Source organism: Fringilla coelebs, assembly GCF_963513975.1.
Source record: "Fringilla coelebs genome assembly, chromosome: 17".
Lineage (NCBI taxonomy): Eukaryota > Metazoa > Chordata > Aves > Passeriformes > Fringillidae > Fringilla > Fringilla coelebs.
Genome location: NC_140043.1, coordinates 7,598,584 through 7,625,462, shown reverse-complemented (window position 1 = coordinate 7,625,462; position 26,879 = coordinate 7,598,584). Strand labels below are relative to the sequence as shown.

The 26,879-nt window shown below is 42.6% G+C and overlaps 1 protein-coding gene across 1 annotated transcript in view; it reads right to left on the bottom strand.

The window, feature by feature from the left end:
* Positions 1-25,812, bottom strand: part of MAPK1 (mitogen-activated protein kinase 1) — a 31,502-nt gene extending 5,690 nt beyond the window's left edge. The window contains exons 1-6 of the mRNA XM_084217484.1: positions 25,432-25,812; positions 9,477-9,659; positions 8,265-8,454; positions 3,936-4,052; positions 2,119-2,233; positions 1,438-1,569 (exon numbers count right to left, since the gene is read on the bottom strand). Coding sequence (XP_084073610.1) covers positions 1,438-1,569; positions 2,119-2,233; positions 3,936-4,052; positions 8,265-8,454; positions 9,477-9,659; positions 25,432-25,574 — 880 coding nt within the window. The 5' untranslated portion in view covers positions 25,575-25,812. The remainder of the gene's footprint in view (positions 1-1,437; positions 1,570-2,118; positions 2,234-3,935; positions 4,053-8,264; positions 8,455-9,476; positions 9,660-25,431) is intronic.
* Between the last annotated feature and the right edge of the window lie 1,067 nt (positions 25,813-26,879).

Sequence of the window (26,879 nt, the reverse complement as noted above, 5' to 3'; positions counted from 1 at the left end):
TAACACATTTCCCTTCTCCAAGAAGAGAAAAAACTGATTATAGGAGCAAGAAGGCCTAAGATATCTGCAGTATCCTAAACTCCACCACATTTCTTTTCCTCACCACATCATTTATGAAGCAGAATTTTAACAGAGGTTTCTTAATGCAGCGCAGCAGTTGCAGCTTTGCACCAGGATGAGGAACACACCCGTGACCTCAGGTCATGGCGCAGCCTGGGAGGGAGGATGCACCATCACCATCACCATCCCCCTGCCACTGCAGCGAGCTCCTCTGCAGCACCCAGCACTGCACAAGAGACGCACCTGCACTCGAGGGCAGCTCCAAAAGCCTCAGACCTGCACTGGAACCATCACTCTGTGCTTTGCTGGGGTTCCCTCTGTGCTCAGCCCCAGGTGGGCACAGCACTGACTGTCCCTGCCCTGAGTGACAGCCAGATCCTGAAAGCTGCCCTGGCACAGCTGCCCTGGCACAGCTGCCCTCGGGGCGTCACTGCCAAGGGGCTGCACCAAATGCACATTCCCCCTCAGCTGAGGTACCAGCACTGCTGCCATCTGAGCTGTCAAAGCCCACAGGGAGGATTCTTACACTGATGAGCACTGTTATAAAAGCATCACTGCTGTTTTCCTCAATGACAGGGATAATCAGCTCCATACAGTTCCATCTGCAGAAATCAGCTTTTACATGGTAATTCAGTACCTGATCATATCCACTAAGAGTAAATTACCATATCAGTTAAAAAAGAAGTGACTTACGAATTGTGCTACAGCAGGTAAAAGAGCACTGTACTGTGAACACAACCACCCTTAAACTGTACAAAGTTGAGTATAAAAGGTAAATTAATAGCTATCTAGCAAAAGAAATCATATTTACCCTTTACTAAAGCCTTGTTAAGAAAGGTTAACAATTATTATATTCCTTGCTTTTATAACTTTTGCTCCACACATCCTAACTGAATTTTTTAACCCACTACATTTTAAGCTTTCATGATACCTAAGGATCCCACCCACTGATGAGACCCTGTTTAACCTACTACTGATGCACAGTCTGCAAAACTCTATCCAGGGCAGCAGCAAGCAGCTGCCTCCTACCTGATGTTAGAAACAGAGTTCAAGACTTGTTTGATGCCAGTGTCAAAATCCAGTGCTGATGATCAGCACTTGAATAATGTACTGTGCTTCCAAGGACAGTGACAAGAGTTTGGATTTCACATGTCAGTTAAAGACCAAACTCTACAACAGGTAATCTTAGAGTTACTGGAATTGCATTAAAAAGATAAACTAACGTGAGGGCTTTGTGCTGGTTTATGATTTTATATTAGATTTACAGTACTATTTTAAGGCACCTGCATCTTCTATTTCCAATATAAAGATAAATTCTTAGGTCAGAAACTCCCATCCTGCCATTGCTTTGATACAATGTAATAGAGTATAAAATACCTTTGGGGTCAGCATTTGGAAACAGCCTGTTCCATGGTACCTTATTTTTGTGTGGTAGAGAAAGCAAGTAGTTTCTGGCCTTTAAATTTATTATACAATTCAAATCTTCTTGGGAAGGGGATCCAAGTATACCTAAAAAATATGAATACAAACAATAGTGCAGTCTATGAAAATCACATTAACACAGCTGTATCATATCTGCTAAAACTCAGTATTAAAACTGCTGGGAAGGAGATTTCAGACCAAATGTTTTAAGGATAGAGAATACCTGAGTAGTTTTTAGAAACTTTTACTAAAAACCATTTGTTAAATAAATAAATGGATCCGAGTTTTCTAATGATCTGTAATCTCTTAGAAAGATCCCAGTAAGTGGTGGGAAAAGAAATTTTAAAAAATTTGACCTGGACCTAATAATATATGAGCTTTTACTTTATTTTTTTTAAATTTTGTTTTTAAAATATATCTGCTGATGTGGTAAATAAATTGCTAAGCATTCTCTAGTTGTCCCCAAAACAATGATTACCTGTAGCAATTGTTGCAAAAATAATGAGAGGGGACAGCAGACACACCTGCAGATCCACACCCTACACCGTGACCCACTGGAGAAAGACCAGCCCAGCTGGCAGAAACGATGGAGAGAGACATATGGATGTGGAAATGCTGCTTTTCCATAAAGCTTACCAAGGATATGGTTAAGTTGGTCAAGGTAGTGTTTTCCTGGGAAGATGGGTCTGTTGGAGAGCATCTCTGCCAGAATGCAGCCCACTGACCAGATGTCGATGGACTTGGTGTAACCCTGCAAATGAAGCAGAAACACATTTTTGTCAAATTTTTGTATAATAGCAGCAACATGTTACTTTAGTAAACTGTGAAAGTGCATACAAATCATCTTTTTTCTTTTTTAGATGAGTCGTGCTTGCTCATGCTGTTTGGTTTTTCTGTGCAAATGAAATAATTAAGAACCATATATCAAAACACTACTTTGAAGGGGTAGCAAGAACTGAAGTTTCCAAGAGACAGTTTTCAAAAAGGATTTTTTAAGTTTAGCTAAACTGTGACCAAATGCAGATTGTTGAGATTCCCTAATTTTATAACCAATTTAAACTAAAACATTTTGGAAACCAGGTACTCTGAATTGCACAGCCCCTGACAGAGTGCTGAACACATGTGAAAGCAGCTGTCCCTGAGGGGTTCTAAACAGCACTCCAGGACCAGGCCTTTGGCAAAGGAGAAATGGCCAAATCTATGGCTGCTGGTTGGCTGCTCTGTACAACACCACAGGCAGGAGGAGGTGAGGATGCTGGGAGGAGAGCACAGCAGTCACTGGGGTGTAACAGGAAAGGAACAAACAGTGGGATATCCACGGCTATGGCCAACCCCTGCCATCCACAGGAAAAGGCACAGCAGTGACACCTGTCAGTGACAGAGCCCCACTGTGCCTGGCCTGCTGCCGCTGCCCCTCCACTGGGAAGGCTCTGTCCCCACTGACCCCACAGCCACTGGGCACCAGCTCCTCAGCATGTCATCCTTTCATCATTTGTGTTCAAGGCACCAGAATCATAAAAGAAATCACACATTAAGGCAGGAATTTATAACCTGAGCACCTCTTACAAACACAAATTATAATTGTGAAAGCCTTTGATAAGTAGATGTGGATAGCCCAGTGCTGTGGCCTCAGTGAGGATTTAAAATACAAGATGTGAGTTTAAAATACAGGAAGCTGAGGGAAAACACCTTCAATTGGCCAGATGTCTATTTTCTTAAATTGCTTGGGCACACTACTGACACACCAAAACAAACCCACCAACTGGAAAAGCTGTAAATCCTACAGGAACAACAGCTGTCCCAGAATATAAAATACAGCTCCAGGTGTCACCCAGGTGTTTTGCTAACAAGTGTCTGGCTGTGCAATAAACACAGGGGTTCTGAAGGAGACCCACCACCCACACAAGGATTGGATGCACCTTAAAACGGCCACAGAACACAACAGTAATTCCAGATAGATCAAAACCAAAGGAATGATTTCATGAAGACTATGGGAATGCAATTAAGACTGACACAAAAGAAGGATCACATGCCTTCATTCAGGATCAGATTCACCCTCATTATACATTCTAAACCTAAATTAAGATGTCAAGATAACATTAAGGCAACATTTGCAGCCTTGATGGAGGCAGCAGTGGAATGCTCATTCCTACCACTCCTGTCCTGCTCAGTGGCACAGCAGGAGATGGAAGCAGTCTCGTGACTGGCAAGGAACTGGAGGTGTGGGAAGTCGAGCATGTGATTTCTCAGTTCTAGTACCCAGTAACTGATTCTGGAATCACAATTTATTTCAAGCCAGTAGCTCTACTGGAAACCATGCCCACTTCTCCCCAAGACGGTGCGTGCGTTCTGATCCTAAAAACACAGAAGGGCTTGCTGTTCCAAGCACAGTTGGAACTCACAAGGGAATAAGCAGCAACAGCAGCGCCCCAGCAGCTCACTGTGGCCCTTACCTTAGAATTCAGCATGATTTCAGGAGCCCTGTACCAACGTGTGGCCACATACTCTGTCAGGAATCCTGTGTGATCATGATCGGGATCTGCAACGCGAGCCAATCCAAAGTCACAAATCTGGTTTTAGAGAAGTAAATAGGAAAAAAAGGCACATTAGACACACATTTCCAACACTATAACATTACTGATTCACCATTCCCCAAACAATGATGCAACACCCACAAATGCCGAGATGGCAACCCATGCTTTTAGAAAAGTTATTGCACAAATGTGAAGAAAAATGTTTTGGATCAATTACAAAGAATATCCAACTGCCATTCAGGGGCCAGTAAGAATAAGTAAAAATAAGAAACAGTTCACAATTTATGTTCCACTGCAGGCTTGCTTACAGCACCCTTGCCAAACAGGCAAAGATACACTGCTCGAACCTCTCAAACTCACCAGAAAACAAAAAGAATAGCAATTAAGACTTCCAGAAAACCTAATTAGCAACCAACACATTTGTAACCAAGTTCAACACCCTATTTTACAAAAGCTATCATCATAACTGCATCTTTGCATAAGAAACAACCTATCCAATCATGAGATAATGGTAGACTGGAGAGATTATGGGCTGTTGAAGGAAGCATAAGCCTAAAAGACAAAAAGAAAAAAATCCCCCAAAAACAAAACACAAGCAAGAAAATATTTCTCAATCCTTTAGAAGGAAAATAGTTTTATCTAACTATGAAAAGAAAAACACCAATTTACACTAGTGAGTTCAGCAAAAAGAAAAAGGTGGTTTTAGTTATGCTCTGGTAAGGAGGCTCCATGGCTTTCAGAGCTATTTAGTGTCTAGAGAGAAATTAAGAAAATGGAAAATGTGAAGACAGACTGCTGTAGAGCAGAGCAGCTGTTCCTTTCTTACCGTCCCAAAGGTCAATGGCAAAGTTGTTGAGGGGCACATTAGACACATTCACAAGCTTCTGCTGCCCCCCAAGAATAACAGGTTATGATTGCCACACAAAATGTATTTCCATGAAAGAATACATACTTTCAGGAAAACCAGGCATGAAATGTAGGAGGGGCAAACAGTGGGAGATTCCTCTGCTACATTTGTTTAATAATATTTAGTCTTAGATAATTAATTGTGTACAGTGATTATACTGAAAATGTGAAGTGAAAATAGGCTGCAGTCAATAAAGTCAGTAATGGAAAATCCTACCAAAACCACAGAAACCTCACTTTGCCCTGGCAGATATTTCTTAACTTTCCTGTAGGGACACCCTGTCAGTGAAATAACTGATAGATCAGTTAGGGAAGAAATACTTCACCTGACTAAAAGCTGTATCTGAAAGACAAGACTCAGCAGCTGACTGTTACACAGAGGGTCTGAAGAAAAGGCAGTGATCAATGCCATAAAGACAAGCTGCATGCCATTACTTTAGCTACATATTAAAAAAATAAACCCAGCTCCCTGAATCCTTAGAAAACAACCCCAAAAAGAGCCTTTCTAAAGCATGGCAAGGCTCTCCCAGGCTACAGGAACAGAGCAGCTGCCTTGTGTGCAATTAGCTTACAAATAATCAGAAGAGCCTCTTCTAAAGACAGAAACGAAGAAACTGTAGAGGACAGCTTAGAGACTTCAGAAAATAATTATGCAGCAGGCAAAATTGTTGTAATCTCTTCCTCCTAACCTCGAAAAAGCTAGATAAGATTACAGGCGAAGAGACTTGTGCAGAATTTCAGTACTACACAAAAGCAAAGCACTAGGGTTTGGCAGTATTAAAACAAAAGAAGAAAGACACTCTCTGGTCCACAGTGAAAAGCAAGAACTGAATTACAGAAGATGTCTCTGAATCTCTCAACTCAAGTAGAAAAATGCTCATGGGATGGAAAGGAAGAATAATGACAAAGAGAGCTCATTAAAATGACAAAAAGCCCCTGCTGACTGGAGCAGAAACAGGTTAAGCAGAAAAGCAGAAACACCATTAGTGAGAACGACTTCAAGGTTGAATCTGCAAGGAAGAGGTTTTGGCTGCAGAGCTGACAGGAGTGATAGCACAGAGTGAAAGCGACGATGGAGATCCAGGGCTCTGCCTGCAGCCTGGGGTGAGGGATGGGCACAGCTCTAGCTGTAGCTGGGGAGGGCAGACCCTTCCCACCCTGCCCCAAGGACACACAGAGAGCAGCTGCCCTGCTGGAGGGGCTGTGGGGCCACTGTGCCTGTAAAAATGATGATGCATAGCAGGCAAAGCACCAGGAGTTGCTTTTTAGGCTTCTCTACATGAACAAAAACAATAACAAAAATAAAATAAATAATCTGAGATCAATATAATAACAGGCAAATTTTCTTGGCATTTTCACTAAGTCATAGCAGAGAATAAAAAACTACGTAATGAAAGACTCAGGTATGTCAGTCAGCACTTCATGCCTTGGAGAGACAGAACAGATGCTACTGAGACAGAAGAAATTACTTCCCTGCTAAATAAATTTAAAAAAAAATAATAAAACCAGCATCCTATCTACATATTTAGCTTCCACTTCTTGAAAACAATGTTCTTGCTACCAGTATCAGGGTTTTTTAAACAGAGATGGCTTAAAATTGGATGAAGCTATCAAGCAGATGGGAAGATTTAGGAGGATCATGTACATGCAACCATTTACTAAGCAAATGAAATGACACCAACAGTACTACTGATGTACTGAAATATCTGCAGTTGTATTGTTGAGTAGCCTGTGCCTCTGTGTATTTGTATAGAAGGAAACAGAGAAATTAAGTTTAATTGCTACTGATCAGATGGTGATTCAAACAGTTGCATCTCCTGAGTAACTGGTAAAATCACAAACACTGACTTGCAGTTTTCCTTAAAAAAATCCCTCTCTCATCACCTTCTTTTCATGCCTGCCACAGCAGGTAACAATTCTTGGTCGTTTTATTAATTGTGACTTTTCATTATTTAGACAGAATTGAGCATGTAGCCAGTCTTTAGAATGGACCAGCATACAAACAGCAAGGCACTGTGTGACACTCTTGGAATTGTGACAAACCTGTACAGCCCACAACTGGTTCACACTTTGAAGAGGGCATTTCTATTTTGTGGTTTGTTTATTGAGAAAGTTAGAGCTACACTAAAAATCAAAGGGTAATTAGGAGCAACACAGTATTCAACAAACTCAGTTGTACCACCTGGGATCAAGCACTGTAAACTCAGCAATTCCACTCCATCAGTGGCCAGCAGCAAATACATGATGTACAGTGAAAAGTCAAACAAATTCCAGTGCCTCTCTCATCTTCCATGGATCTGTCACTGTGGGACCCTAAACCACAGGGAGCACTCAATGAGGGTTTTTTTCTGCTAACTTGCTTGGTGGTTTTTTAAAAACTGCAATATCTAGAGTGCTCTATGATACCAAATTCCACAGCTTAACAATGCTATAAGTAAACTTCACCTGCTCCTTTCCTCACTCCCAGCCTTTTCCACAGGTATGGACAGAGAACACAACTGCTCCCTATTCACCATCCCAATGCCACTGACAATGCTATCAATGTTGTCAAATTCTACTGGATTCCTCTGTTCCTCATGCAGTATCTCCCAGCAGAGGAGACCCAGGGTAAATAGCTCTTTGTGTTATGGAGAGCACTACTTTGAAATCCTGCTCGCCTCATATCACCGGGAAAAGTGTAATAACTATGATCACAGACTCAAAACTAACTGAAAGGTACAGAATGGCATGTTTTCTGTTTTATTCTCTATTTCTGTTCTATTTCTTCACACTTGGTTTGCTTTACTGAATGCCACTAAGCATTGAGCTGACATTTTCCAAGAATCATAACAGCTCTAAGCTCATCCTTCTGTAGTATTAACGAGTACAGAGCTGATCACTGGAAATGCAAATTAGGAACATTCCCTCCCTAAGTAATTGCCATGCATTTAATCAGCACTGAATCTCACATGCTGCTTTAGCTGCCCACCAATATGAAGTCCTTTTCCAACAACAAAACATTAACAGTGTAAACAGAGAAACCAAATCTTGAAACATACACAGCTCTGAGTTTACTTTTGAAGTAAACATGATGCTGCTTCAGACCAGTATTTTCACCCAGCTTTCAAAGAGGCTGTTTCCAAGTCAGCCTCCAGATGGAAACAGTGATGCACTCATTACAGCAATCTAACAGATTCTTAGTCACTCAAAACTTGATAATTATTTTATCAAACCAAATAATGTTTTGGCAATCTTTCCAGGACAAAAATCACATTAATACCCAGTAAAAACCCCACATTCATGGTTACAGCACTTTGTTTATGAAAACCACGTCAGGAAAATCTGTAAGAAATTTCAACTCACCTTGAGATCACATGTGGTGTTAAGCAGCAGATTGGAAGGTTTGAGGTCACGGTGAAGCACGTTGGCTGAGTGGATATATTTTAACCCTCTCAGAATCTGGTAAAGGAAGTAACAAATGTGGTCGTTGCTGAGGTGTTGAGTCTTTAGGAGCTTGTAAAGATCTGTCTCCATAAGATCTTGCACAATGTATCTGTGAGGTATTAGATGTAAGGCAGCAAAAAAAATTGGTGTCATGTCAGATATCAATGTACAGTACCCAAGGAAACTTCTAGAACATCTTTTCTCTCTTATTTGTCTGTTCGATGACAATTATGACATTGTGTAGCTGATTCTTGCTTTAGAAGTTTGGAATCCAATCAATCCAGTTACATGATGCAGCCCTTTATAGAATAAAGAGGCACCAGCATGTGATCTTCTCAAATTAATCATCATAAACCTCTATTTCTTCATAGCAGAGCTTGACTTTTATTGGAATCTTAATTTCATCTGATTCCTATCCTGCTTGCCAAGAAACAAAGGGTGGTTTTTTGGTTAATGAGTAAAAAGCTTCCAAGATACTTTGCAATTGCATAAAAGCAAGAATGTAGAAGATCTCATAATTTCTGATCAATTTTCTCTACCATCTCCCCACTTTAAAAATTTAGCTGTTCTTTTCTACTCTATCTATATTTATTATGCTACATTGAACACAACAGTCCTTCTCTTGCCAAAATTAAATCCCAATATACACATTCAGATTATTTTTCAAATAAGATTGCAATGAAAATTAAAAGAAGGGCCTTTTTTTTTTCTTTGACAGGAATGAGTTAAGTAAAATTTTCTTTCCCCTTAATTCAAGAAAATTTGAGACAATTATAGCAGAATCTGGCCATTTTACTTTCTCATCAAAGCAACCAGTTGTAACAGCAGCTCTACTTAGAGCAAATATAGTTTTAGAATTACGTGACTAAACTAAATCTTATCTACAATGTTGAATTCTTTGCCTTGGAAGATAGAAATTATTCTCTTTTCCTGTAAAAGAAAGAATTAAACTAGTGCTCATTTCCATCAAAACTATAAACTGATCAAATACTATTAACTTCCCTTTTGATTTACAATACTAGAAGCCAATTTTTATTAATATTTAGGAAGGAAGAGGATGAAGGGGAAGAAACAATCAAAGAAAGGAGGCAACCATTGCTAACGATGCCAAATAACACTTTGAAAGGATACACGTCTTTCATCTGTTCAATAGTTGGAGCTCTGATAATGTCATTTATTCCAATAATATTCTCATGCCTGAAGCGCAGCAGGATCTTGATCTCTCTCAGAGTTCTCTGGCAGTATGTCTGGTGCTCAAAAGGACTGATTTTCTTTATAGCAACTCGAACTTTGTTGACGTTATCATAAGCAGAACTAGAAGAGAATCAATAACATCAATTATAAGGAACATTAAATTCATTCAATTCAGAAAGAAAGAATGTGAATTCATGTAATGCAGGGGTGGTGCATTTTGTTTACATTTATTTTTATCAAATGGGGAGAGGTGACAGTGACAAATCTTTTAGTTTGGTGAACTGACAAAACACTGTGGCTCTTTCACCAACCTGTTTGGGTCTCTACAACCACTGGCTTTTCCAGCTGACTTGGAGTTTCTGATTCATGGGTCCTGAAAAAGGTATTTGTCCTCTTTATCAGCCTGTGCAACAACCAAGTCTGAGGTTTTTTCTACATGCTGCCATCATCAGAATTTTGAGAAAGTTCATCTAGAGTTAACCCATTCACTTTGGGGTGCAGAAAAACCTTCAGAAATCATCTCTTAAGCAGCAGAATACCACATCCTGTGTCCAGCTCCCACAAGTAATAGCAGTTGTCACAATCTTTCATGCTTCCATCAATCTACACTGTCAGCACCTCCACAACAGACATGGAAAAACAAAAGGGATGGAGAATTTGTGACAACACCTTGCCAAGTTCAATTCCAAAGGTAACAAGAGCTTGAGGAAAGAAAGCTGTATCCAGATACACACATGGAGTGGGAGCAGGCAGCAGCACAATGAGGATCACAGTGACTGTGACCCATGGGAAGGAACTCACTGCCTCCTACATTTACATGACTCTTTCCAGGAGCTCAGAACTCCACTGCCAGCTACACCAATAAACAGGCTCAAAAAATAATATTCAACATGCCTACACATTCATGAAGAATATCACAGCCTCAGCCTAATTAAAAGTCTCAGTAAAACATACCTGATTTTCTAAATTCTGGACTATGAATCCTAGCAAGTTTTAGTGTGTTTTCTATGGTCTTGTTTATATAAATGACAAAGCATCTCATTATCATATTTTCTACTCTATTAGAAGTATATGTTAATTTAATTAATTAAAATTTAGATGTGTTTATATTATTCTGGTCCCTACTCAAGCCTGCTACTGAATTATTAGGAAATCAAGCCTACATTCCATACATTTCTGTTAGCCTCAACTATTTAATACAAAAATATAATCATACTAGCCAAGGAAGCTTTACATCCTACCAGTTTTCTATAACTGAGTCCCAGAACTTTCTTTGATACACTTTTAATTTGCCTTACTCTGCTGAGATGTCCAGGTACCTGGCGACCAGGTAAAGCAGAATAACATGCAAAAACCCAGTTAGAAAGGGAGACCTTAGAGGAATTCAAATGCCTGGCCACATCAAGGCTCTTTGACAACTAAGCAGAAATATGGTGCAACAAGGTATTTTTGAGATGGTACTGTCATCACTGGACACAAAACTGTTTAAAATTTCTCACTTTCATTATTCAAATGGACATAAAATTCAGTCAATTAGAGTCACAAGGAAGATCTTCATACAGCACATGGATATGTAACTGTAACATCCTTTTTGCACGGTTTTCCCTTTGACCTGCCTGCATCCCCAACCCTGGCCTGTACCCACAGACAGCACCATTTATTTGCCTCTAGAAACACTGAACTCAAATGCTCCATGGGGAGCTCTGAAATGCCACATGCTGAGCAAGCATTCATTACAACTGTTGCTGCTGCATATGTATAGATAACACATTAGCAGTTCCTCAGTCCCAAAATAGATAATAACCAAGTGCTGTAAGTGGAACTTGGCATCGGCCTCCAAGGGCACTTGGGCTCCAGTAATTTTCTTAGCTCATCACCTGTGGTGTTTACAATAGACCAGTGAGGTCTGTCACAAGCAGAAAACAAAACCAGAAATAACTCTGAAGCACAAACAACCTGGATTTGGGAAAGAAATGAAAGAATCCTATGGGCCATTTCATCATTATAAACAAACCTCCTGCCTCCTCCTCTGTACTGACCTGAGCATTTTTTCTGCCACAATGCAGAATCTTACTTCCTTTCAAAGGACCGAGCAGCAGCAGCTATGCAGAGTACAAAAAGACAAAATGCCAATATTTACCCATTGATGCTGCTTAAATAAAAGCTCCCAGTCTCTTAAAATATTTGATAAATCAGTTATTGCTTTGCAAGGGTTGCTTATTGATGGAAAATACGTTATCTTTCCTTCTACAGATTAAATGAACATGAATTCATCAATTAAACATACCAAGATTTCTTCTCTTAAAGCTGTTTTACCTACAGTCCTAAACATTTCTTAGCAAAAGGTTTATACTGTCATTTAGAAAAGGATGGCTAAATTTGCTTTCTGATGGTTCAACTATAATACATCTGGTTCACTGAGGAAAAAAGCGGCATATTTGCAATAAAGATGCAATCAGTTTCCTCTCCAGGGTACCTTCCCCATACAGTCATCACTAGAGCAGCTAAGCTTCCACTGCCTCAGCTGAGGGGAGCAAAACTGAAATATTGTCTAGTTGAAACATTAAAAGGGACACTGGATTTATTTCTGATGTCACACTTTTTGAAATATAAGCCTTCCTGTAACTTCATTAAACATCCAAGGGATTATCTCAACTTCTATGAGCAAGAAGCTAATCACACAAGCAGTCACGTACACTTGCTGGAGCATAATATTTTAAATGTCATGCATAATGCAGGTACATTGAGAATCTGTATTATCTAGTTAACATGATTTCACATTCTCAGCCACAGCCCTTAAAGCACATATTGCTTAAGCAAACTCTGTGACCCTTTAAAAATGTTTTCTCGATTTGACACAGGTTATAGGAAAGTGTAAAAGCCACACATTAGACTGAACTTTAGGGGAATTGAAGAGTCAGGCTACCACCAGACCCCTTTTTGGCCTATGAAGCCCTATGGAAATAACTGATTGACTATGCAGGAACCCCCTTAAACTCACAGAACTGGGTCCTTTGTAAGGCACACTGAACCACCTCCCATGCTTTCCCTCCATCCAGCCGTTCACTGCCTGCCACCAGCAGCAGATTTACACACTCATCCCCAGAACTCTGCTGAAGAAATATGCTGCTCACAGTGTGCATTCCAGCAGCTGCAAACAAAACCACACTGAAGGAGCAAATGCAGGCCCCGGTGCATCTCCCTGCCGCCCATGCACGGCTCATCTCTGCGGGCTGCAGCCGCAGCCGCAATTACTGATCTCATTTGCAACTCCTGATCACCCGTGCTCCCCCTGCAGTCCGACCAGGATCAGCTCCACAGCACATCCCATCCGCTTCCCAGCGCATTCTAAATTTAGATTATTTGCATTCTGGCAGTGCTGTCCCAGTGTGCACAGTGTAACCTATTTGTCTGGGCTGTCAGCTTCTACTAAACCTCACAACAGCTGGCTATATTTGCAATGAAGCAGTTAACTGGGACATCTTCTGAAGTCAGGAACTTTCTATTATCTTGACTTTTTTTCCAGAGAAGATAAAAATCTGTAAAGTGGGAATAACAGTTCCCATATTAAGAACTCTTAGGGTGCCAGTTTGTTGCTTTTTGTTTCTAATCGTTAAGCACATGTACTGATCATCACCCACAGAACTGTCCCATTATGACGAATCTAGACACCAACAATTTAAATATTCAGAAGGGAGGATTTATTTCCACCCCAATCATGTGCAGCCTCACAAGCTGAAGCAACAACCATTGAGCTGTGAGTGCTATTTATCTATAATGTGATAAATTTAAATATAGATTTAAATTTACTATTTACTGCCCAACTGTTGTAGTCACATTATTCGTATTTCAAGCCGTGGTTACTAAACTGTGGCAACCTGCAATGGCACCGTTATTTACATACTTTTGCAACATCGTGTGAAAATCAATACAAGCCCCAGCAGCAGAGTTTATCATTCCAGATTTTAAGTATCTTGTAAATACATAACAAAGTTTTGACTAAGTAAAACATCAGGCGCAGATGCACAAAATAAACAAATGAGCTTTATAACCCAAGAACTTGCAGCACATAACTTTTAAAGCCAGTTTTTATCCTTCTACTCTCTGGTACCAACTTCCTTTTTAAACAGAAGCGCAGGGCGGGGCTGCTTCCAAGAGCAGTGACCAGAAAGGCGCCGCAGCCCTGAGCGGCTCCGAGCCCGCAGCGCTGCCGGCTCAGGCGGCCTCGGGCAGGCGCCCCTGCCCCTCTGCCCTGAACTCTGCGGGCAAGGGAAGCCTGCACCAGGCACGTGTGGCCCAGTGCCAAAGCTCAGCCCCTGCTGCATGTTCTTCCCCCCATTCCTATTCCTCGCATGTCTCATTTGGGGCAGAACTGGAACAAGTGAGAGCACGCCCAGCTGCCGGCAGGAAAGGAGCCAGCTCCTGGCAGTCCCTGCATCCCACACGGGGCTGGTCCTTCACGCTGAAAAACAACTGCCTGCTCCTCTGCCACGCTGCCTGCAGGCTTCCCCCACCATGGGATGTTCTTCCAACATTTCGAGGATTATTCACCTCGTGGCTGTTTTACAGGCTGCTCTCAGCACACGCACACAAAATACACAACGCTACCGGCAAACATCCTAATTACAACTCTAAATAAAAGACTGATTTGAAGTTTAAAAGGGATTTTTTTAATCAGTAGCTTTGTGTTGCTGTGGAAACACGATTCCAAGGGCATATCCAGAGATAAGAATCTTTGTGAAATATTGGGTAATTCAGCTTACTCACAAAAATAATTCCCAGCAAGCAAGCTGATCTACGGAGATCTTTAATCTTTTCATTCAGTCTACATTTAGCTCAATCACGGACATTTCCACAACACGCTGACATTTATCAAGTTACAATGCAAATAGCTTAAACTTATTTTTAAGACTCCTGTAAATAAAATAATGCAATATTATGACACAGTAACAACCACCCTAACAGACTGTTCGCTACAACTTTTGGGGATGAGGAAGATGGTTGCAGAAGTGCAGAGGGTTTGGGGTTTTTTGTTTGGAGCTGTTTTTTTAATAATCAGATGTTAACCCTTCCAGATTCTTCAAAATAATTACTTTCTTCTTCTACATGATTAAACCACGGAGAGCAGCTACAGTGTATGACTTTTTTAATAAAGAGAAAAGACTGGAAAAAGGATAAAAATAGTCAAAGACTATTTGAGGACACTCAGTAATGTGTCATTTTTACACTGTTGAATGTATTTTTTGTAGCCAACTGTAAACACCTACGTTTACTAGAAATATTTGTTACTTTCCTCCATTTATTCATAATATTTTGAAGACAAGTGTATTATTCATTAGACTTTTTTATTAGCACTAATTTACAAAATCAGCACCTGGTTTTAGAAGGAACAAGTGCCTACTTATATTGGGATACATTTGCCGTGTTTCAAGAAACCTATTTATAAAAAACCAACTCGTGTCACAGTTTCATTTTGATTTCTCAGCTTTCTCTAGAAGAGGTTCTCAGTAACAAAGCATTTCTCAGGTTTGTCAGCTGAGAATTCAGGAAATAAACGACAGAAACAGGGGCATCTTAATACACTTCTACTTTTCTCCATTAAACATTTAGTTTTACAGACTAAGCCCTGCCATGTAGGAAAGTCAGCAATCCATGAAAATGGAGTTACCTCACTATTATATTCTTCAAAAAACAACAAACAAATAAAAAGCCAACAAGGGAGAAAAGAAATATAATTTCTCAATCAGTGTCCTTTATTGTATCACAAGTCCATTGCAAGGTGCCCATTGAAGCTGAACTGGAGCTGCTGACTCCACTCTGCTTTTAGTTAACCTCTGAGGCTTACTGGGTCAAACTGCAACAGCACTGCCTTCACCTCTACCACCTACTGCTTCAGTCATCTTCCTTTTAACAATCCAAATCAATCCTGATAGCAAAGCTTCCTGCTACAATTACGCCAACTCCTTCCTCCCATGACAAAGGTGAATAATTACTCTGAAGTGATTTTACTCAGATCTGATCTACTACAGGTTTCTGCCCTTTGCACCACAAATTCTTAAGGCACTTTCATAACTTCCTAAGATTTGCTTTCATTTCATTTCATTGTATCTGCTCAAATAAATCTAATTTACACTAGAGAGACACTGGCACAGACTTCCCAGAGCAGCTGTGGATGCCCCATCCCTGGAGGTGTTCCAGACCAGGCTGGAGAGGGCTTGGAGCAACCTGGTCCAGGGGAAGGTGTCGCTGCAGTGGGCTGGCTCTACTTCACCCTTAAGGTCCCTTCCAACTCAAACCATTCCAGGCTCCAATAGGTTACAAAAGGCACAATTTTATTTTTCAGAATTTGAAAAGCAGTATTTGATGGATCCTTGCAAAAAAATCAGTTTTAAGCTACTTACTATGCACATAATAATTACTTAATAGTATAACTCCTTAGATCACTCCTATATTTTGAAACTGAATAGCTAGTCATGCAAAATGGAGTCTGTTAAAATAATTACTTTTGCCAGAAGCTCAGTCAATTCATAATCCTGGGTGTGGCAGACCAGATGACTTGTGTTTTGTTAGCACCTACTAAACAGAACTACGAAGAGCAGCAGTTCTAGAACTACACCTTAATACTGGCTATTTCACCCAAGGTTCTGTATCGTTTGGCTAAAGATGTTATTTAATTTTATGGTGCTTTGATTAATCTTAGTTGTTTGAAAAAAAATCAATTATCTCAATCTCTTCTAATGTATATTTTTCTTTCTGTGCCTTTAGCTGTAGAACACTGACTTAAAACCACCACATATACCTACTCTGTTTTTTGCCACTTCAAGTTAGTCTTCAGAAAATAGAAAACTCTTACATCTAACTTTATCTACTTCTTCCCTTCCCACTTCCTTTCCCTATTTTAGAGGTTTACTGGTTCTCCACTGCCAGTATTTCCTTTGATAGCATTGATGCCAAATTTAACAAACTTCAATATGCTTAAAGGCCCCTTGGCATCTGTGAAATAAATTCATTCCAAAGGCACCAATTGCTTTTGATAAAATACCACAATATTAAATATCACTATCTTTCTCCTCTGTATATAAATTCCCGTGGGAATGAATTTTGGGCTAAAATTGTAAGAGCTCGGCAACACGAGACAATCTAAGGTCTCAGTGAGTTCAAAGGAGGGGCTGTGGTTCACTCTCCCTTTTTTGCCTCACATCCCTGCCCTTTCTCACTTTTTTGGTTGGAGCAGTGCCTTTGTTTGTGTCAGTTCAGAGAACTAAAGCAGTTCCAAGTTGAAGCAGGAACAGTAAAGAAGCCTTTACCTGCATAGTCTTATTCCCTTCCTGTGTCAGCACCAGCACTCCCAGGCTTTGTGTCCATCATTTCAGCTTTCCACCTTTCAATTTTTTTTTTATGAAGTCACTCTTCAGCTAAAGCAGCTTTCCAACACAGCAAATGCTCTAGCTGTGCAGGCCCCAGAACAAGAGAGGAGGAAGGAGTGACAGAGCAGAGGCATGGAAGGAAAAGCTGCCCCTGCAGCAGCAGCACAGCCCGAGATCAGCACAGGTCAGCCTGCAAGGCTCAGCCCTGCAAAGCTCAGCTCAGGTGCCTGGGCCTCCCAGGAGAGCTCAGCCTCCACACCCAGGAGAGCTCAGCCTCCACACCCAGGAGAGCTCAGCTTCCACACCGCCGATGAGGTGCCCAACTCCTCCCCCCCGTGCTTAAGGCTCCTCAAGGGGCAACAAAAACCCACCAGGACAGCAAAAGACAGGTCTGCAACATCATTACTGTTACTCCAGAGCCTGGAAAACAACCACCACATCCCCAAGCAGCAAAGCAGGAATCATAAATGCGTGCAGGAAACACTTCCCCTTTCCTAGAGAGAAGGGAGAGCACTACCAGAGCACTGTGAGTGGTGATAGGATTAACAAATCCTCCAGTGTGCTTTAGTCTTTTGTCTGCTAAGGTTCTAATTTGACTTATATCCCAGACACTCCCCCTAAAATCAGCTTATTTAATTGATTCCACACCACATAAATCTTCAGAAGAGATAGTTCACAGTATTTCATTCCAACAGAAAACAGAACAAAATCATTCATGCACACTCAAAAGCAGAGATTTTTCTAAACCTGATGTCGAAACATCAGTGCAAAATGAAAACTATCCCAAAGCACTGATGAAAACAAGGTCATTGCTACTGTCCACTCAGCCATGGTTGGTTCAGTATTTCACTTGCAAACCAAAACAACCAAACCACTAGCACTGAGCGTGCATCTCACCACTATCAGAAGTTACTTCCCTTTGTGTAAGATTACAAGGCATTTTCTGCATGTCCTTTCCATGTTTCTAAAAAGACATGCCAACAGTAAACCCTCAGCATATTCACAGCTTGGTGGTTTGTTCAGAGGAGGTATCAGCATTAAGACATGTTGGCTCCAGTAGCTGAAAGGAAGCTATTTCAGAATTATGAAACACTCAAAAAAAAAATCCAATATAAAAGTCAACCTGAATGTCATTTGGGATATTTTGCAACATCCAAATCCCAATAAAAGTGGGCAAATTCCGGACTGAAGCATTTTGGGGAGTATTGATTTGGAGTGCTCAAATGACCTGAAATTTTACTCAGGACACATCAGCAATATTTGGTGAAGCAATATGCCTTCCTTCTGAAGAAGCAAGAAGTAATGTACTGCAGTGGCAGCTGCTAACGTTAAGAAAAACTGCAAAATGAAGTAATTGCACATTATAAACTGTAGCCTAATTGCAAGTTGCTCGTACTTAAAACATACCCACAACACAGACGAATTACTTTCCACCATGTAACAAAAACTCTCATTTGCATCCTAATCACCACAGAGTATTTCAGTATTTTATGAAAATTCTCTTAAAATACAAAAGAAGAGCTTCCAAGAGAAGAGATTTCCTCTTGGGAAACTTAGGTTGTGATTTTGGGTACTACAAACAAATGGACAGTAAAAGCATGTGCACAACTCTGCTAAAACTGAACTGTCATGAAGATTCTGCCCAAATCTAACAGAAAAATATTTCTACTACAGCCTTTCTACAAGACATATATACACAAACAAACCAGTATTGGATCCACCAGTAAGAGGGCACTGGGCTGGAGGGGCACAGGCAGTGTGGAGGCAGCCGGGGCACCCGGAGGGTGCAGAAGGGGCTGAGGAGGAGCCGAGGCTGTCCCTGCACTGGCTCTCCCCAGCGGAAACGGGTGGAGACAGGAATGCTCCTGAAACAGAAACCAGCTCCTGCACCCCGATGGAGCACAGGAAACCCTGCCAAAGGACCTACCATCAAATAACACTATCTGAATCAGTGACATTTATTACAAGCTGTAATCATCTCACCAATCTACCTGCTCAAAGCTGACAATGAACTGCATTTGGTTTTTTGTGCACCTTGCAAAAAGATGGGTTTGAGAACAGCTCAAACATATACCCAAACGTTGTACTAAAGCAAAGGAAAACAAACTCTCTTCTGAAAAGGAGATTCATCCACAAGCAAACCAGCATTTTTAATAACCATCCTGCCAATTAACAGAACACAGATTTCACACAGATAAATCACCTGAAATGAACTATACTGCTGAATTTCATATTATTACACTATTATTTTTATTTCCCTTACAACACAATAACATAGAAGCTGTATTTTTGAATACATTTGTAGCTCCATACACTTCATTTGAGTCATCTGGAAATCAAAATCAAATACAATTGAAATCACTTAATAAAATGTTTCTGGCTTTGGGATTTTTTTTCCAGATATTATTTTAAAAGTTCCTAAAATACTTCACTTTAAGTGAAAGCCTTCTCCAAATTATCAGAGCAACATCCAACTTCATCCATGAGCAGTGCCAGCTCCCAGTGATGAAGGCTGACCAAGGACTGAGCTGTGTTATGTGCACAGCCAGCAGGTCAAGGGAACTGATTCCTGCTGTGAGGGCACATCTGGAATTCTGCATCCAGTTTTCCTCCCTTCCAGTACTGGACCAAATCCAGCAGAAAACCACTAGGATGCATAGGGAGCTGAAGGATGTGACATGAAAGAAAAAAAAATTGAAGAAACTGGGTTTGTATAGGCTAGGACGGGGAAAAGGGGTAGTGGTGGAAAACATCCAACTGCTCTTTTAAGTTACATAAAGGAGAATCACTGAGAAAAGTGATCCAGATTCTTCTCAGAGACAAAGAGCATAAAGGACAAGAGGGGATGGTCCGAAGTTGCAGCAAGGCAAACTCTCATGGTTTTAAGGAGAAAAGTATCACTGGACAATTGGTTTAACACTAAAACCAGAAGCTGCCCATAGATGTTGTAGAATCTCCATCCCTGGAGATTTTGGAAATACTCAGTGGACATGTTGAGCAACTTGGTCTAATTTTGACATCAGCCCTGCTTTGAGTAGGAGGTTGGACTACATGACCTCAGAAAGTCCCTTTCAATCTACATTATGCTGTGAAATATTCCATAACAAGATGTCATAAAATATTTTCATTAAATACCAAATCAATCAGTTATTTTCATTTCCAGATCACAGTTGAAAACTGACGAAGCATCAACAGAAAAAGCATTAAAAAAACCTTCTATGCTGGCGAAGTACTAGTTTTCAACACAAGCTGAGCTCTACACCTACTCAATTGGTAAAGCACCAACTCTTCTCTGGGCTGTAGATCCCCACCCCTGAGCAAGAAGCCACTGAACTAACAGAGCCCGGTGTCCTACAAATACACATTTCTAGTCTCAGGAGTAGCAATAAATCCATCTGTGAAACTGGGGCATGTCATGTCTCCTCGGGGAGTCTGATTTCTCACATGTGACCCAATACAATCTCTTTCCCCGTGGAGCAGCATACAGGATCTCTTCACTCGAGCAAAATACCTATTTTTGTGAAACCTGCAGAATAACTTTCCATCTTTAAGACTTTTACCATCTGTCAGATTTGATAGAAGGCAGGCAACAGGTACTAGAATCATATGTACGGGTATGGGAGATGGACAGATGCAGCCACATACACACACTGTGAACATATAAGCTTTATTTCCTTAATAAAGCACTTCTAAGAAAACCCATAAGTTATCTCTGTTCCCACGGGATGGATCATGCTGTGCTAGAAAAATATGTATTTATTCATAAAATGCAAGTGTCCATGAGCTGCACTCTTCAGCTAAGCCAGTATCCCATTGCTCTGGGCTGACAGCAAAAGTTGCTACCTATCATACTTCCATAAACCTGGAAGACAGCTCTGACAGAGCGCGAGTGGCTGCTGCCCATCCCTGCTGCTCAGCTTGTGGGGGCCACCTGTCCATCACCGGGGAGAGCAGGAAAAGCAGCTCTAATTTCTCCTTTGGGTTCCCACGCCAGGTTAGGTAAGTGCTAGAAGCTTGAGTGACTGAAGGGAAGTGCTTACATCTGCCTTCTCCCCAGAGGGAAGAAGCTGATAACTAGCCACCAATTACACTCCCTAATTCCCTCCTCTGATCCTTGCACTGGGGCGGGTTGGCTAAGTTGTATCAGCTCCCTGCTCTCTTTATCACACAGACAGAACATGTTAATTACCAGGTATTGACACCCAGACCCAACCTGTGCTCCCTAAAAGCACACACAAACAGGGGCACGGATCCCGGCACTGGCTCCATCATTAAAGGGCTCTCCGTCTCTGGATCAAGGCAAGAGTTAACAGAACAAACATGAAGGGCTCTTTCTGATCGCTGCCACTGAGCAGCCCATTCCAGCCACCATGCTGACCCCCACAAAGGATGCAAAATCCACCTTTTTATGTAACTCAAAAGAAACTATTATGCAACCATCAATTCCATTCAAATTTCATGTTTTAATATCAATATCTATGCCTTGCAGATCGTTCTATTCCTGATTTCTTTCTGCTTTAGTTTCTTTATTAATATGCTTCTCTTCATTTTAAATTATTGATGCTCTAGAAGTAGGGCAGTATGAAACAGTAGAGAGAAGTGTAACTTTAAAGAATCTACTGCCAAATGTTTTAAGTATTCTTTTCAGTATTACTTTAACATTTAACTATTGACTACCTAAACTTCTAATATCACTCTTTCACAGCACATCAATAACACAAAGCTCTCTTTGTAACACGGCAAATTCAGAGCAAGAAATCCAAAATTTGAGCTTGCAGATTATTTTCTTCCTACTGCACTCATCTGCATTCGACTGCTTATTTATAAGCAGTTATTTGCAGCATTGATATTACTTCACATTCATATAAGCTTGATGACAAAAAAAGCTTCCAAAAGCTAGGATAAAAATGAGAACATCCCTATCACATTCAATTCACCATTTCTTCCCAAAATGATTATTTGTTTTTCACTATCAAATTATCATCCCTGCCAAATTACCACTGACCAACTGGAGGAAGAACAAGTCACGCTGGAAATGTAAAGCTCAACTCTATCACGTTTTTATTGCTGTTCCAGTGTGTTTGAAGTATAGCTTGTTAACAGGCTGCTTCAAAACAATACTACTAATAATAATAAAACCAAGCCCACATAAGGAGAGAAAGAAACAACCCCAACAACCTTTCCCAATTTGTTGTGCCTGAAACTCTCAGACCTGGTCTAAAAGTGCGTTCCATCTGAAACTGATGTTGATAACATCCTATCACTGAATGAAAGGGAAAATCACTTAAAGAACTTTACCCCAGCGCCCCTCAAAAGAACTAACAATTCTTAAGTGAAAGCAGAGAGGAAGAAGACAACACAACATTTACATATATTTGGATAAATTAAGTCAGAGTAACAAACATAACTGTATGACTAAGTAATTGCTCAAAGAATGTCCTGCAGTCCTAGGAAGTGCTGAGGATTTTGGCTCAAACTTTGCTCTGTGCTCAGCCCTTAGTTTCACAGGCAGAATGACCAAAACAAAAACGGGTTAGAAAGGGGCTCTGATCCACCTCCTACCACTTCACCCTCTGCAACAAAAGGCAAAAGCCTGTATCACAGGCTGAACGATTCTGGCAGAGTTGAACTGGAGGACATTAGGATGGGTTTGGCCTGATAACGTGCCTTTTCTGCTTACGAAGCTGAGAAAGTGCAACCACAACACAGCAGTAAATACACTGCTCTGCTGAGTTTATTTTTACTCAAAATCTGATTATGTAAAAAAAATGACTGCACTAGGGAAAATAGTTAAATGCGTTTAAGGGTTTTCAAATTCAAACGAGAGAACATTCACGTACAGTCTCTTCAGCCAACATCTTCCTCTATTTCCTGTACTGGTATTTTATGTTGCGATCAATATTTCTCAAACATTATTCTCTCTGTTGCAAAATCAAAATGGAAGACTGACCATAACAGCACTATCCTAAGAATACTTCATTTGCCCTTTTACTCATATAATCGAAAGCATTTTTTTGTTTTCAAATCCCTAATCCAATAATGTAGAAACATAAGAATTAGGATAAAAACAAGAAAGAGAGTGAAGGATTTTAAGAGCCAAAACACACTTGTTTGCCATGGCACAGTGCACTTGTAAATAACCATCATCTCCAAAGAGCTCCACATTAGCTGTGGGTCTAAAACAAAACCATCAGGGCCTGCTTTGCTTTCCTTTATTAAAGTGTACAAATTTAAATGGATTTCGCAGTTGCAGGAAACATCTCCATCTGCACACTCACAGCTTGCCCTCTACCCCACCCCCTGAGGGAGAAGCTTCTGCAGATCCTCACTGCATTAGCAACCAGAGCAAAACAAGAACCACAGAGCAGTGAAGTGCACAGCCTGCCCGGCTGGGATTGATAGGCAATCGCATTTCATCGAGTCACCAGCACACAGCACAGCTGCTATGGCACTGCTGCAAGCGCATCCAACACTTTCCTGATCAAGTACACGCTATAAACGGAGACTTTGTTCCCTGTCATTTCACATCCAAGGCACAAGAGCAATAATCAAGAGCACAAAATACATAATGTGGCATTTTTGGTTAATAATTTTATAGCAGAAAACACAGGAGTCAAGTGCATATTTCAACTGAACTGGAGATTTGGAAATTTTGATAGTGATTCTGTACAGCATTCACAGCAGACACAAAGTATCAAAAGAAGTTTTCAATAAAAACCAGCCTTTTGGATTTGGAGTAGAAAGAGCTTCAGTGTAGAAGTTTACCACACATGAATTGGAGGGGCAGAAGTGGCCCCGTTTCCCCTGTATCTGCTCACTGCCACAGGGATGCCAAAAAAGGGCATCAACTGCAATCGTGCTTCTTCTTGCAGTCCCTGATCTGCGGTGAAACATTTTAGCTTTTCCCTTTGTTTGTGAAACACAGTGTTTAACACCCCGAGGAAGCGAACTCGACTGTCCCCAGCACACACCTTGGCAATGCTGTCCCCCAGGACCTTCAAAAACCTGACTGTGAGTGCAAAGCAGTGCAGCCACTACTGAGATTATCTGCACACATTTCCTTACCCTGGTTCAGATGATAAAATAACCATAATAAAGTACAGCCTGTACCAGAAGCTACATCAACAAGTCTTGGACTAGAATATTGCTGTGATTTCTACCACTGAAACAATAACAAGGATATTTTTACACTGTAAACGGGATTTCTGATTTACATTTTGAAGGTTCTTCCCACAGCAAAAAAAAAAAGTGAAGGCCACAACACAAAACTCTGAGAGAGAGGCTCATCTCCCAGCTAAACTCAGGCCTAGATGAAAGCTCCCTCCCTGAAACACACAATGACTTCATCCTGACAGGCCAGCACAATTCAGTGACTATGTGCAAAAACCTACAGCTATAAAAATCTGTAGCGCACAGCTGAAGGCTCTGAAGTGTCCTTGCTGAGAAATGTACTGCTTTACAGAAGATTTCTCATCAGAGATAGAAATTAATGCTGATAAAGCCTTCATGAAGTCACAGCCTGTAAGTCGCGTTTAGTACTTCTGGTCAAAAACCATACTGAAGAAACAGAGGCAGTGTTGCAAGAAAGTTGATAAAACTGCAACAAAAAGGAGTTTTTCGTCTGCATCCCTTAAGTTATTTCAGGACTACAAGGGTTTTTTTAACTAATAGAAGACAAAATATGAAATCTTAAGTAAGGCCACTGAGCATGCCAGGTTAATAACCCAGTCATTAGATACACAGATCACTCAGCATCACCCCAGCTCACTGAGACTGCTAAAAAAATCCATCTCACACTCTTAATCCAGTTAGTTCACGGTTTTTGTAGTTCGTTCACGGCGCTCTGTAAGACCGATGTTATCCACAGCAAACATACACGATCGCTTTTCAGCGAGACTCGGACTAAGTCTTTATAATGCAATAGAATTTAGAGCTAGGACAGCTGAAGAGAACTTTCACCTGCACACATTAACGCAGGCACTAACCCGGCCAGCTCTGCAGCACAGCCATACGTCCTGAGCAAAGTCAGGCAGCGGCAGCAACTCCCGGGCTCAAATTCACCTTTTTTTATCCCCCACGACCTCGGGCTGCTGCAGCCAGGTGAGCCCTCGCAGGGCACAGGAAGGGACGCGGGGCTGCCAGCAGGATTTACCACCTTCCCCCCGTTCCTGAACGTCTGCAATTGCACTACGGAGACGGAGGAAATAACGAGTGCGACCAACTCCAGAGGCACAAGATTTAAAGAAAATAAACGCAGGAGCGAAACGAAACGAGACGCTCAGCTGCACCCACCGACGGAGGGATGGGGGGGAGCAGGGAAGGAGAGGAAAGAAGGTGATGCCGGAGAGACAACCTCGGGAATACAGAGGTGGAAGCCAAGCTGAGGAGGGCGAGACAGAGCTGCTCCCCCTCCCCGAGGGCAAGGGCGGGCCGGGCCCGCGGCCGGGCAGGGCGGCGGGAAGGAGGGAGGGAAGGGAGGAGGGAGTTGTCCGGGGCAAGGGCGCTGCCCCGGCGGCCGCACTCACCACACCATGCCGTAGGCCCCCTCGCCGATGTAGGAGAGGTTGGTGTAGCGCGGCCCCACGTCGAACACTTGTCCCCGCACCATCTCCGGGCCGCCGGCGCTGGCGGAGCCGCCCGCAGCCCCTGCCCCCGACACCGCCGCCATGTTGTCCGTGCCGGGAACCGCGGTGCCTGCGTGCGGGGGGGCGGAGGCGGGCGAGGAGGGGGGCGAGGAGGAGGATGCGGGAGGGAGGAGAGAGGAGGAGGAGGAGAAGGAGGAGGGAGGAAGAGGCGCCGCCCGCTCCGGCCGCTCCGCCGGTCTCGGCCCGTCGGCCCCGTCAGCGCCGAACCCGCCGCGGCCGCTCTGAGGAGGCGCCGCCGGCCGCGCGCGCGCGCACCGCCCGGCCCGGGAGGTGGGGGGGGAACGGGGGAGGGGGGGGAGGGGGGGCAAGGGCGCGCGCGCAGGGAGCGGCGCGGGGCGGGGCCACGAGCGGTTGGGGGCGGGGCCGAGGGCGGGGCCGGGGACTGCGGTAACCGCAGCCGCTGGGGAGGGGGCGCGGCGGCCGTGGGTCACGTGGGGCGCGCGGCTGGTCACGTGGCCAGGCGGCGCCATTAGAGGCGTCAGGTGACGGGCGGGAAATGGAGCCGGGCCCTGCCCGGCCTCAGCGCCCCCCGCCCCCTCAGCGCCCCGCCGGTCCTCAGAGCTCGGGCACTGCGATAAGGGCGGGTTCATTTGTGACACTCCCCGGCTTCAGCGCACAGTTTTGTAAACTCTTTTTAACGTGTTGTTTTTACATGTAATTACGTTTTCCTGTTCGCTGCTTCCCGTGTAAAGGTAAATAAACTTTGTAGGGGAGGTGAAATCTCAGCTGAAGGTTTGTCACGGTTTGAGCGCTGCTTCCAACAATGCCCTACCTTTTCTGTAGGGCTTTGGCAGAGTTTTCTTAAAAGAGCTTTTTCTTGTTGCAGGAGTCTGTGCACAAGGATCTTAACTCCACTTCTGCCTTTTTTCCTGCAGTTCTCTACTGACCCTGACAAAAACTACTAACCCTTGGTCACTGCTGACATTTTCACTGCCAACATCTCTGCTGCTTCTCATCTGTCCCTGCCTTGAGGCTGTCCCCACCCATGTCCCTGACAATGTCTTGCTTCTCCCCGAGGTCATTTCTGGCATCCCACCTTCTTGTGGCCCTTCCTGCTCCGAGCCGGCTTCCTCTGCCATGGCCGAACCATCTCAGTGTCCCGGCGCCGCTTCCAGCGGTGCGATCCCCTCGTTATCCCTCGCTCCCTCCCCGGGCTCGGGGCCAGCTTTGCCCAGGGGTGGGGAGGGCACTCCCGGCTCTGGCTGCACCCCAGGTGTCCCCAAGGCTCCGGGTGCCACCCAGCCCAGGTGATGGAGGGAAAGCTGTCAGGGACGAGCACCAAAATCTAACTCCCCTCTATTTAACAGACATTCAACTCTACAGATCAT